A 13398-nucleotide genomic window follows, 5' to 3' on the forward strand; every position below is an offset into this window, starting at 1 on the left:
TCGTTTTATTTTTGTCATTTGAACTTGAGCTCATAAAGGCTTTTTCTAAAGTATGTGATCAAAACAATCTGGTTGTCCGTGACAACACCACAACACCCAGCGGAACCTCCGGTGGACCATTATGACATCACAATGCCCACTCCCCTATATAAGTCACCGCTCCTCAGTCCAGTGCTCAGTGCTGATCAGAGAGTCGAGCGTAAGCATTACCTTGTAATCACTGAGCAAGCACAGCAGCGTTTTACCCAGGTAACGTTTGTTCTACTATTGAGCAAGCAAACGATGGGGAGGAGACGTGTGAGGAACCGGAAGAGGCAACCGAAACCTGAGGACCTCATCCAACAGGAGAGCCTCCACCAGGAGAGCCTCCACCAGGGGTCCCTCCAACAGGAGGGTCTCCATCAGGAGGGTCTCCAACAGGAGGGTCTCCACCAGGAGAGCCTCCATCAGGAGGGTCTCCATCAGGAGGGTCTCCAACAGGAGAGCCTCCATCAGGAGGGTCTCCATCAGGAGGGTCTCCAACAGGAGGGTCTCCACCAGGAGAGCCTCCATCAGGAGGGTCTCCAACAGGAGAGCCTCCACCAAGAGGGTCTCCACCAGGGGTCCCTCCAACAGGAGGGTCTCCACCAGGGGTCCCTCCAACAGGAGGGTCTCCATCAGGAGAGCCTCCACCAGGAGGGTCTCCATCAGGAGTCCCTCCACCAGGAGGGTCTCCAACAGGAGAGCCTCCAACAGGAGTCCCTCCACCAGGAGAGCCTCCACCAAGAGAGTCTCCCCCAAGAGACTCTCCACCAGGAGAGACTCAAACATATGGTAATCATCGTTTACCTAAGCAGACACCTGGTCACAGACAGCGGTGAGGGACTCCAACCGGAGGGTCTCCAACCAGAGGGTCTCCTCCAGGATGGACTCCTCCAACGGGAGGGACTCTACCAGGGGGGTCTCCAACCGGAGGGACCACAACCAGAGGGACTCCAGGCGGAGGGACTCCAAGAGGAGGGACTTCATCAGGAGGATCTCAACCAGGAGGGACCCCACCAGGAGGGTCTCCAACCAGAGGGCCTCCAACCAGAGAGTCTCCACCAGGAGGGTCTCCAACCAGAGGGTCTCCAACCAGAGGGCCTCCAACCAGAGGGTCTCCAACCAGAGGGCCTCCAACCAGAGGGCCTCCAACCAGAGGGCCTCCAACCAGAGGGACTCCTGCCAGAGGGACTCCTACAACGAGAGGGACTCTACCAGGGGGGTCTCCAACCACTGGGACCACAACCAGAGGGACCACAACAGGAGGGACCCCAACAGGAGAGTCTCCACCAGGAGGACCTCCAACAGGAGGGACCCCAACAGGAGGGACTCCACCAGGAGGGCGAGCTGAGGAGGGAGAGGACACCAGTACGATCCACACACACAAACTTGTGTGTAGATGCACTTTTTTCAAAAGCGTGCGCACCCACACACACACACAATTGACCACATTTACTATCAGTACTATCAGCTAAAAAAAATATATAAATATGTTCATGTAAATTTTCTTAAACGTTATCCACGGATAAAACATCCAAATGACTGATTTAGACTTCAGCATATCTTTGCAGTTTTCATAAGAATGTACACAAAACAATCCGGTAACCGTGGCTACACCATGTTACGTCTCTGGCCAGCGGAACCTCTATGACATCACGAGGCCCCGCTCCTCTATATAAGTCACCGCTTCTCAGTCCCTTGTGCTTATTGTATTAACTTAATGTCACACATAATATCTCAATCATGCACCTGAACTCACACACACTCACACACATACACACACAGACCCACAGGTATGCACATGTGGGTTGATGCAGGTGCATCCCTAATCAACAGTGTGGTATCCTGTTTTAACATACGCTGTTTGTTGTGTCCTAGATGATGAGGACACCGGGGGTCTTGGAGGCTGAGGAGGACGCGTTAGAGCTGGAGATGCCAACTGACAATGGCAACCACCACGTTGTCGTCTGTCAACGTCCCATTGACGCCGTGGTCTTGATCCTCAACCAGGATCAACCGCCAGCCACCGCCCTGCCAGGTGTAGTAGCGATCGAGGAGAAACCTTTTGTCGTTATGGGCTGTACAGAACCTGTGGCTCCCCCTAACAACACTGAAATCTCGGTCATACCCGACGAAGAAGGGGAGGAACCTGTACAGGAGCCCAAAAGAAAGAGCCTCGGGTGGAGATTCTTCAATTGGCTCTGTGTGGTGAAGGAGAAGGAGCCAAAAAATAAGAGGAACGCCGGGACCTACCTGAAGGAGGACACGGAGGAACACCTCATCTCCAGCAGTGAGTCCTTTTGAATAACCTTGGCTAATTGTGCAATCCAAAACATTTCATGACGCCACTAAGGATGTTGTGGTGTGTGGCACATGCTCTTGCATTCTTTTAAATCTTCTTACATGTCCATTTTGTTCTGCAGAAGCTGATAAACGCCGGGAGCAGAGGGAGGCTCAGAGGCTGAAGGAGGAGCAGCGCTACGAGCAGTGGGCTGCTGAACGGGGCCTCAGCGATGCAGGAGAGGGGCCAGCAGACGGGCCTAAGAAAAGGATGACCAGATTGCAGAAGGTGTCTTTGGGGTGAGTTACTGTTTATTTCTTAATATGAGAAGATATGAGGCTTCAGCCTCAACAGAAACCTGATTTCTTTCAACCTTGTTTCGTTTGCATTTCCAGATTGGTCGCCCTGTGCCAATAAGCCGATCACCTCCATCCGGCCACCCCCGGTGCGGGTCACCTGTACATATATACATAGAAGCATAATAAAACTCAAAGAATACAAAAGAACACAAGACAATACAAGACCACTTTTGGTCCGAAGTCTGTGCTGCAATTTCGAGCTTAAAAAAAATCAAAATAAAACTCAAAGACTCGAAGACAGCATAGCTCTATGGACCAATCTCCCATGGCCATGGGATCCCCATCATCTCAGGGCGTTTTTCACAGGACAACAGGCCAAGAAAAGAGCATCTCAAAATGGAAGCATCAACTGTATGTTTCCACTGCCTGTCATTCTGTGTATTACACTTTTGTATTTGACTGTACTATTTATATTCGATGACAACAACATCCAATAAAAAATTCTTTGAGAAAGCTGGTCATATTGTGTTTGTTTTTAGATGTATACAAATATCTAATACTTAATGGCAGACCCACTCTCTTTGACTGACACTTGTGTGAGCGTGAACAAACATACACACCACAGCAGGAAGGTGTAATAATATGCGACTGACATCTTAGCTGGTAAGCATTCAACTAACTTTATTAAACATTTCGCTACGTCTCCAGCTACGGTGGCCTCTTAGGAACATAATAGTGTCACCCAGGATATCCTTACATCTCCCTTACACAGTAAACAAAAACAGATTCACTATGCACTCTTTAAACAAAGTAAATAAATAATAATTTGGTGCCAGAGGTTGCCAGTTCTTAGCACACTGTAGGAGGACAGTCTTTACCACCGCCTCATAGCAAACAGACTGTTTACAGCCTTCGGCTACAGATCAAGTCTTTCAGGGGCTTTTCTAATGCGCTCTGACCGTCTCTCTGGAGCTGCCTCTGGCTCCGTCACGACAGGTGCATTCTCCTCTAAAACCACTGGCTGATGGTTACTGTTGTGCATGTTTGTCCCTGTGCTCCTCTATTGAAGGAACTGCATTGCTGGCCTGTGTTTTGAGTAGCTGCAACCTGTTTCGTCTGACCACAGCCCCGGTGTCCGTCTGGACTGCGTAGTTCCTCGGAGCCACTTCATTTAGCACTGTTCCAGCGCGCTGCCAATTCTGTCTTCCTGTGTTGAAAACTCGGACTCTGTCGCCCGCCTGCAGAGGTTGCATTGCTTTTGCTGTTGGGATCTGTGTCTGTAGTCGTCTGCCCATGAGCAGTTCAGCCGTAGACTTCCCGCACGCCGAGGTGCTGCTCTATAAGCGAGCAGAGTAAGGATCCTCACCATTCTCTGTTGCCTTTGTCAGAAGACCTTTCACCATTTGAACACCCTTCTCAGCCTTGCCATTTGCCTGTGGGAAGTGTGGGTTTACTGTGACATGTTCAAATCCATACTCTCTGGCAAACTGCTTGAACTCCTGACTGGCATACTGAGGCTCATTGTCCGAGACGACAGTTCCTGGAATGCCATGTCTTGCAAAGCTGGACTTCATATCATCTCAGGATAGTTGGAGTAGTAGTCGATCATCAGTAGATATACTCTCTCCCTCTGAAGTGGAACAGGTCTGTCCCAATTTTTTCCCAGGGGTGCTCCGCCCCCCCCCCAACAACGTTGTTTTTTTTCAGTAATAAAAAACAAAAATCGTTAATAATGAATGATTTAATTATAATTAAGACAATAAAAATGTGTAAAATGGGCCACAGTTCTGCTCTGTGCGGAAGAGAATTGGCGCACTTCCTTACAAGACCGGTAACCATAGCAACGCCGGTAAACAATAGCACTCCGGATGGCCGTAGTGCTCCCCGCCCTACAGCCATCCGGAGGCGCACAGAGCGTTTTGGCCTTGATATTTTCTATACAATTATATTATACCATTATACAGTGGCGGACTCAGAGTGTTTGAAGGGCAGGGGCGAAAAAATAAAAAGGGCACATTCTGGACAACATTGGGCCCCACCAGCGGACACAGTGGCTTTTCTATCTTGATGATGTTTTGTTCCCCCAACGGAGCCTTGAAGGCAGCGCTGCCTTGAAGGTCTTATCCCCTAACCTTAGCAAGCGCTGCCTTGAAGGTCCAATTCGGGGCACTTGTTACATCTCCATGTAGCACTTAAAAGAATAGTTGGGCTCATAATTGAAACGGGGGGTCTGGGGGTGCTCCCCCAGAAAAATTTTTGCTTCAAAGACACTGTTTCCCCTTATTCTAGCGACTTTATAAACACCAAAATGAGCCCACTTTCACATTTTAGCCAAAGAAAGGAGGATGCCTTACTGCTTTCATCTTTACTAACATTTAAGTAAAAATTAGACTGGAGAAAATTCAATGTGCCACTCCCATACAGTCGTTGACCGCTGACAGCCAGCTACGGAAAAATTTAAGGAAGTTTTCCTTCATGTTGAGGTGATAGCTGACCATTATCGTCTCTCTTGCATGAAATGACCTACACTTGAATGATGTTGAACGCTCAAAAAATGTGTATACATTTTAAACGGATTATGCATACTGAAAATATTAAGTTTTTCTAACTTGGTATCTAATTGCGCCTTTCCACTATTGGTACTGACATACTCTTAATCCACTTTTTGCTTCGTTATCCAGTGGAGATTTAAGTACCACTCGATGTACCTGTTTGTCATGGCGACGCCACATGAAAGCAAAGCCTCGCATTCCCCGTTCGTCAGCTACCAAAGAGAGGAACGTCTGTACCTCAATAGCTAACCACAACATGTTTTTTTTGGTTTGCCATATTCTTGCTCCAGAGGGCACATCATCATCATCAGGGGCTACCTAGGGCACTCATTAAATTTTGTTCACGTGTAAAGGGCAGCCAATAAGGCACTTTCTCTCATTTTCACAACCATAGAGGGCACTTTAGCACACTTTTTCAACCATGGGGGCACCAGACGGGCAGAAAAGCACTAGAACTGCTGCAACTCCCGAGCATGCCGTCTGCAGAAGTTCTCTGATGACTCCTCCATTGTTGGATGCATCACAGACAATAGGGAGGAAGAGTATAGGGAACTAGTTGAGAACTTTGTGGGATGGTGCGACGGGAACCACCTTCAGCTCAACACCGGGAAAACCAAGGAGCTGGTGGTGGACTTCCGGCGCAGAAAGAGCACCCCAATACCTGTTTCCATAAACGGGGAGGAGGTGGAGATGGTGGACACCTACAAGTTCCTTGGGGTGCACCTGAACAATAAATTAGACTGGTCAGACAACACTGAGGCCCTCTACAGGAAGGGACAGAGTAGGCTGTTCTTCCTGAGGAGGCTCAGGTCTTTCAAGGTGTGCACTAGGCTACTACAGATGTTCTACCAGTCTGTGGTAGCCAGTGCCACCTTCTTTGCTGTAGTGTGCTGGGGAGGAGGCATCGGGAGCGGTGGTGCCAGCAAGATGAATAAGCTGGTGAGGAAGGCGAGCTCTGTGGTGGGGATGAAGCTGGACTGTGTGGAGGCTGTGACAGAGAGGAGGATGAGGGGGAAGCTGCAGGCGATCATGGACAATCCCTCTCACCCTCTCTACGCTGAGCTGAGGCAACTCAGGAGCACATTCAGCCACAGACTCTCTCAGCCACGTGCCTCAAAGCGCTTGGGGGGCTCTTTCATCCCATCAGCTATCAGACTTTATAACACCTCAACCCCCCGCTCCCAACGTCCCCAAAGTCCCAACAGCTCCTTTATCCAGACCTGTTTAAGGACTAAACCGCACACCTAAGGACTGCACCTATTGTTAACCTTGTTATTTGTTATTTATTTACTAAATTTTTCGATTACTTCAGGGTCCCTGCACATTTGGCACATTTATATTTATATTTATACTTATATTTATATTATACCTCATATTTCATCGTACTTATTTATTTACTTAACACACAGGTCACCTACAAACGGAGAGTTACATGTATATAGTATGTTTGTTTTATCTTAACTTTATCTCATTAAAATAGTTTTGCACTATAATTTTATTTTCAATTAGTAAATGTATTGTATATATACTGTTTTTTCGCACTTCTCTTTTCCCACTGTACTGCTGGTCACCTGTGAATTTCTCCCAAGGGGGATTAATAAAGGACTATCTTATCTTATCTTATCTTATCTTAGAAGGGCACTATAAGGACCAGACGAGCAGAAGGACACTATCAGGGCACTAGAAGGGCACTAGAAGGGCATTGGAAGGGCACTAGAAGGACCAGACGGGCAGAAGGGCACTATCAGGGTACTAGAAGGGCACTAGAAGGGCACTAGAAGGACCAGACGGGCAGCAGGGCACTAGAAGGGCACTAGAAGGGCACTGGAAGGGCACTAGAAGGACCAGACGGGCAGAAGGGCACTATCAGGGTACTAGAAGGGCACTAGAAGGGCACTAGAAGGACCAGACGGGCAGAAGGGCACTATCAGGGTACTAGAAGGGCACTAGAAGGGCACTAGAAGGACCAGACGGGCAGCAGGGCACTAGAAGGGCACTAGAAGGGCACTGGAAGGGCACTAGAAGGACCAGACGGGCAGAAGGTCACTATCAGGGTACTAGAAGGGCACCAGATGGGCAGAAGGGGACTATCAGGGCACTAGAAGGGCTCCAGACGGGCAGAAGGGCACTATCAGGGTACTAAATGGGGCACTAAAAGGGCACCAGGTGGGCAGAAGGGGACTATAATGGCACTCATTAAGGCACGTCATTGAGTTTTCTTGTTCTAGAGGGCACATCATCATAATTTATTGTATGAAGGAGCACCGTAGAGGGCACTTAATCATGTTTTGCACGTGAAAAGGCCAGCCAATAAGGCCTTTCCTCTCGTTTTCGACACTCTTGAAGGGCGCTTTAGCAAGCTTTTTCAACCATTGAGCCACGAGGGGGGGCCCTGCCCCCCCCCCCCCCTGAGTCCGCCACTGCTATTATATATAAAACGTTATAAGACGCTATCACCGAGTGTGAGAGGCGAGTTGGGTCATGCCATTAGACGTGGGGCCGCTCATATATCCCCCTACATTTCCGAAAATGGACTTGACCTGCAAGCTGTTTATTGGATGAACGCATTTCCCAATCCCAGGAGTCTTTGCTCCATTCTACGTCAATTCAAGAACAAACAAATTAAAGTAAACTGCAGTTCGTATTATTTATTTATGGCCATGAAAGTTCTGTAACGCCTGAATAATGAAGAATTAAATGAAGTCAAAAAAAATAATATAAAAAAAAAAACCATGAATGAGACATAGAGAGTAAGCAAGGGGTATAAATATTGGTTGGATCGAGAATGATATTCTTGATTTCGGGGATTTTCACGGCGTCTTGACGGGGAATTAATTATTTTTTCAGTACTAAAAAAGAAAAATCGGTAAAAATGAATGATATAATTATAATTAAGACAATAAAAATGTGTAAAATAGGCCACAGTTCTGCTCTGTGCGGAAGAGAATTGGCGCACTTCCTTACAAGACCGGTAACCATAGCAACGCCGGTAAACAAAAGCACTCCGGATGGCCGTAGTGCTCCCCGCCCTACAGCCATCCGGAGGCGCACAGAGCTTTTGGCCTTGATATTATCTATACAATTATATTATACTATTATATATAGAACGTTATAAGACGCTATCACCGAGTGTGAGAGGCGAGTTGGGTCATGCCATTAGACGTGGGGCCGCTCATATATCCCCCTACATTTCCGAAAATGGACTTGACCTCCAAGCTGTTTATTGGATAAACGCATTTCTCAATCCCAGGAGTCTTTGCTCCATTCTACGTCAATTCAAGAACAAACAAATTAAAGTAAACTGTAGTTCGTATTATTTATTTATGGCTATGAAAGTTCTGTAACGCCTGAATAATGAAGAATTAAATGAAGTAAAAAAAATATATATAAAAGAAAAACCATGAATGAGACATAGAGAGTAAGCAAGGGGTATAAATATTGGTTGGATCGGACGTCGTATTCTCTATTTCGGGGATTTTCACGGCGTCTTGACGGGGAATAAATTATGCTCAGGGCCGGCTTGCAGACGCCTCACGGCCGCTCACAACTGTCGGCCAGTCCAACTGACTTCGCAGGCCGCTACACAATTGCGGTCCGGTCCACCTGACCTCGCTGGCCGGTCGGTCGGCCGGGAAATCTCCCGATCGTCCCGACGGCCACTCCGCCTCTTCCAGAACATTGCTCAGTTTCTTTTCATCTCCATCTGTAAACTTAAACGTATTGAATATTGCAATCGCTTGTGTCCCTGCTATCGTAAGTAACAATGCTACTTTCCTCTCACCGCTCTTGTCGTTGGCGCCAGTTGCAGTCAAATAAAGTTGAAACGCCTGTTTAAACAGTTTCCAAGCATAATCAATATTTCCCGTGAGCTTCAATGGCTTTGGTGGTTTTATGACATCCATTCCGTCTTTCTCACACAGACATTAACTATTTAATACTTTTACTCCTGGTACCATGTAATAATATGCGACTGACATCTTAGCTGGTAAGTTTTCAACTTTATTAAGCATTTCGTTTCGTCAGTCTCCAGCTACGTTGGCCTCTTAGGAACATAATAGTGTCTCGCAGGATATCCTCACTGAATATGCTTTTTGGCCAGACTCCGGATCCCTCCTTCCAGACAGACAGACGCAAACAAACACAAGCCCCTGTCTCGATAAGAAGAGAGAGAGGCAACAGAGAGAGAGGTCATGTTTCCCGAAGCCACGCTAGGCATTGGAAAAAACTACTTAATTCATCGTTCAGATCTACTTTATTTTATTTTATATCATGATCATAATACTTAACAATATGTAGTTTGTTTCCGTCGTCCTCCATCGCTCGATTCAACAATACATTTTGGCACTTTTTATGACTCCCGGATCAGACCGCAGCAAAAGCCTTGGACTTTCATATCGCCAGCATGCCTCTGTACTCGGATATCACAGGCACGGAGACTGGGAAATGCACAGACTGCACCAAACTGCGACAGACAGTGGCTTTATTTGAAACGAGCCTAGCAGCATTAGACTCCTAGCATAAGGAGCATAAGGACTCCTCCAGGATACAGTTCCGATAGGTGAGTTTACTGAGCTAAATCAGACCAATACACAACAAGATGATCAAAGCTACATTGTATCCTTCCCGAAGCTGGACAAGAGAGAGAGAGAGTTCCAGCTGCGTCTCACTGGCACAGAGTCGGCGCTAAGCCAAAACAACATACCAAACTGTATGAACAAGTTCACTCAACGCTAAATGCTAAGCTACCCAAAGCTAAAGTTGCATGCATTGCATTTGGTAACCTTAACAAGCTGAAGAGACCAGATTATGAGGCAACATCGCTTCCCGGTGTATTTACTCTGAGAACTTTACGCACCCCTCTCTGTCACAGAGCGCCCCAAGTACTCACACATCCGCTGATCATCACCCTGCCACGTGGGGAAATAAATAACTCACGCATACCGCTGGAGTAGCAAAGAGTGTGGAAAGAGACAGGTGTGTGGACACGCAGGACTGAGATGTGATGACGAGACACCCCAGTTCTGTTCTGAGATCTGCTCCTGTTGACCACCAACATAAGCTGTATGATGGGGCCGACACTGGAGTGGGAGCTGTCCTTGGTGCTGAACGTTGGCTAGTGAAACTCAATACTTATCAGGATTAACACACGCACACACACACACACACACACACACACACACACACACCACACACACACACACACACACACACACACACACACACACACACACACAACACACACACACACACACACACACACACACACACACACACAGAGCTTCTGGTGTAACTTCAAACTTTTTTTCACTGTCAGATCTCCCTCTCCCAGGCCTTCACCCCTCCGTCTCACCTAAGTGCTTTATGTACCTATAATGGACAGTGCTGGGTAACCTGCCAAGGGGCCTTTAATAATATTATCAGACTAGATTAGATTAAACTTTATTGTCACTGGCAGAGTACACAGAACCAATGAAATGCAGTTGACGTCTAACCAGAAGTGCAAAAGAAGCATTTAAATTAGAGCTGTCAGTTAAACGCGTTATTAACGGCGTTAACGCAAACCAAATTTAAAGGCGTTAAAATTTTTATCGCGCGATTAAAGGTTGTATAGGTGATTTGCTTTTTGGCCATTTTTGCAAAATTACTTGAAATCCTTATCATAACCCGCTTACAGCCACTGAGTTAGAAGTACTGACATGAAAAATTAAACAAGTCAATCATCTGTGGAACGGGCAGGGCTCGAAAAACTCCAGCCACTCATTTCCATTGCCACCGAGTTGCATTGGACAGTAAGTACGTCAATCAAACGGTCGTACTGCACTCCCCCTCCCCCGCGCCCCGCGCGCGACCCCTTCGTGCAGTACTCGTGACCCAGAGCTCGTGACCCAGAGCAAGCTCCTGTTTGTTGTTATCCTGTGGTAGCTACTGGAACTAGTTAATCCACATTTGGACCTAGCAGTAGAAGACAATTTCCATGGCAGACAAGACGCCACCATCCCCACCACCACCACCACCACCAGCAAAGAGAAGGAAAACTATTTTTCAGAGAGTAATTGATAAATAAAACGCTGAAAGAGAAAAACTGGAATCAAGAATAATCCTAGGCGCTGCTTTCGAACGTTGGCGGCAACTGAAGGACGAGAAGGGTCTAAAAACCGATGCTTGTGTGGCGGTTGACCTAGTTTCAAAGTTTATACCGTTTATACTCGGTAATACCGGTGTGGAGACGAGTGTATTACTCGGTGTGAAAAGTTCCACACCGCGGCAACCCTAGTGAAAACCAGGACTTCCAATACAATTATATGAAACAAACATACATTTTCTAAAAATAGTAATGATTTATGTGACCGTTTAATGTTTATAACATCTGGTCCAACCATTGCAGCGAGAACGTATTCTCAGCAGGGGGTGCTGGGAAAAAAAAACTCAGCCTGCACTAGACTCGCAACTCGTTACATTGATAAAAAAAGATGTATAGCAGCGCAGCTCAATTACACCAGTGCATGCGCGGACAGTTGAAAATCGATCGTTCACATCCAGCTGCTCACAGAACAAGTTTAGCGCACCACCGCTACCCTCACACTTTTTCATATAACCTTTTTTCAGCACTAGGTCATATGAGCATTAAATAAATGCTGCGTCTCAAAATGCATTGGACAGCAGCGAGGATGACTCGCTTTGTCACGGGCCGAAACAGTTCGGAGCGACCACAGCCAGAGCGAACACAGCGGGGCAGAGGAGTGTCAGGAATAGTCTTTGGTGTACACATCAGTACGGCCTATTTGCACTACTGTTTAGTGGCAATGCAGTGTTTTATTCGATGCCTTTTTATTTTCGTATATTATTTCAATGAATACAATTTATTTTATCATAAAAAACGGATCTGGTCTTCAAATCTTTTTTCCAAATATAGGTAGTCTTACAATGGGGTTTGTGTTTATATTCGGACCAATACGGTACAGCGGGCGCTCACATGACGTTAAGCATTTCCTGGTATGGCAAGCCGAGTGTGCCACAATTCGACTTCAATTAAACGCGTTCTGAAACGCCAGCACGCGTGGCCAGAACGCGTTTTGGTTTTCCAAAACGCGTTCCGGCGTTTCAGCGCGCGCGCCCAGAACGCGTTCCGGCGTTTCAGCGCGCGCGCCCAGCGTTTCAGCGCGCGCGCCAAGAACGCGTTCCGGCATTTCTGCGCGCGCGCTCAGAACGCATATTAGCATATTAACAGCACGCGTGCTGTTAATATGCTAATGCGCTCCTCCCCTCAATTTTCTCAGCCAATAGATTTGAGCCGTTTTCACCCAATCATATGCTAGGGCAAACACACAGACAACATCAGTAGAGACCAGCTCTTCTTTCGCGAATCAGTTTCTCTCACTCCTAATCAGGAGATTGTCGGCAGGTGCTGGTTGGACCGGGACCGCAGTGTATAGAGCCTGCCCAGACAGGCTTCTCCCTCCTCCCGGCATTTGATTTCTGCTGTTTGTTTGTAACACATGGACTGATGTTCACTTAATAACAATATAGTAATAACATACTAACTAAACTAATATACATATATGATTAATATATTCCTCACCATGACCTGACGTGTAGACACTGTGAAAAAGAAATAGGAAAAAGGTGACCAAAACGTTTCACTAAATTAAAGGCTATGAGTGAGTTTGTAGGTGAGTTACAAATGTATCAAGAGTAGAGGCCAGTTTAATGTGAAAAGGGATGGTTAAATGGTAAATGTTGTGAATATTTTGGGGGCAATTTTGGCTGCAATATTTTCTGCATTTATATAGGCTATACACCAACTATTTATGTAATGTGACAGGAGCAGGATGGAAGTCTTCCCTAAAGGGCTTGGGTCTGTTGGGTACCAATACCTACCAGTTGGTTACCAATAGTATCAGTTGTAGTAGTATCTATCTCCTCACCTCCCTATATTATATATATATATATATATATTATATATATATATAATATATATATATATATATATATATATATCTATATAGTTTTTTCTATCTGTCTCATTCCAACTGATGAAGTGAATTATACCTCGTCTTATAGGCTACTACCACGTACAGGCTAAAACCTGCAACTGCATGTTAATACTTCAGACGGACTTATTTACTTCTAATGGAATTTTAACTCTAACTTCTGAACTCTTTATTGTTTTTATTGTACTCAGAAGACGAATAAGCTGACTCATGTAATGCTGTAATAAATAAATGTAATAAACGATACGCTATAA

The 13398-nt window shown here is 46.3% G+C and overlaps 1 protein-coding gene across 2 annotated transcripts; it reads left to right on the top strand.

Moving 5' to 3' along the window:
• Positions 1-260: 260 nt before the first annotated feature.
• Positions 261-3110, top strand: LOC115560475 (bromodomain-containing protein DDB_G0280777). Of its 2 annotated transcripts, XM_030379919.1 has the most exons (5): positions 261-1389; positions 1900-2059; positions 2162-2311; positions 2445-2601; positions 2698-3110. In XM_030379919.1, the coding sequence occupies exons 1-5, from the start codon at positions 283-285 to the stop codon at positions 2717-2719; spliced, it is 1596 nt and encodes a 531-aa protein (XP_030235779.1). In that variant the 5' UTR covers positions 261-282; the 3' UTR covers positions 2720-3110. The 2 variants fall into 2 exon arrangements, with proteins under 2 accessions (XP_030235779.1, XP_030235778.1); XM_030379918.1 differs by having other exon boundaries at positions 1900-2311.
• The last annotated feature ends 10288 nt before the right edge of the window (positions 3111-13398 follow it).

The sequence above is a fragment of the Gadus morhua genome, chromosome 15 (genome assembly GCF_902167405.1).
Source record: "Gadus morhua chromosome 15, gadMor3.0, whole genome shotgun sequence".
Classification (NCBI taxonomy): Eukaryota; Metazoa; Chordata; class Actinopteri; order Gadiformes; family Gadidae; genus Gadus; species Gadus morhua.

What these genes read in the sequence shown, in the direction of transcription:
- LOC115560475 (XM_030379918.1), top strand. Translation starts at nt 283, where the DNA reads ATGGGGAGGAGACGTGTGAGGAACCGGAAGAGGCAACCGAAACCTGAG. An exon ending in TGAGGAGGGAGAGGACACCA is followed by an intron (nt 1,390 to 1,899) that starts GTACGATCCACA and finishes GTTGTGTCCTAG; the next exon opens with ATGATGAGGACACCGGGGGT. An exon ending in GGAACACCTCATCTCCAGCA is followed by an intron (nt 2,312 to 2,444) that starts GTGAGTCCTTTT and finishes TTTGTTCTGCAG; the next exon opens with AAGCTGATAAACGCCGGGAG.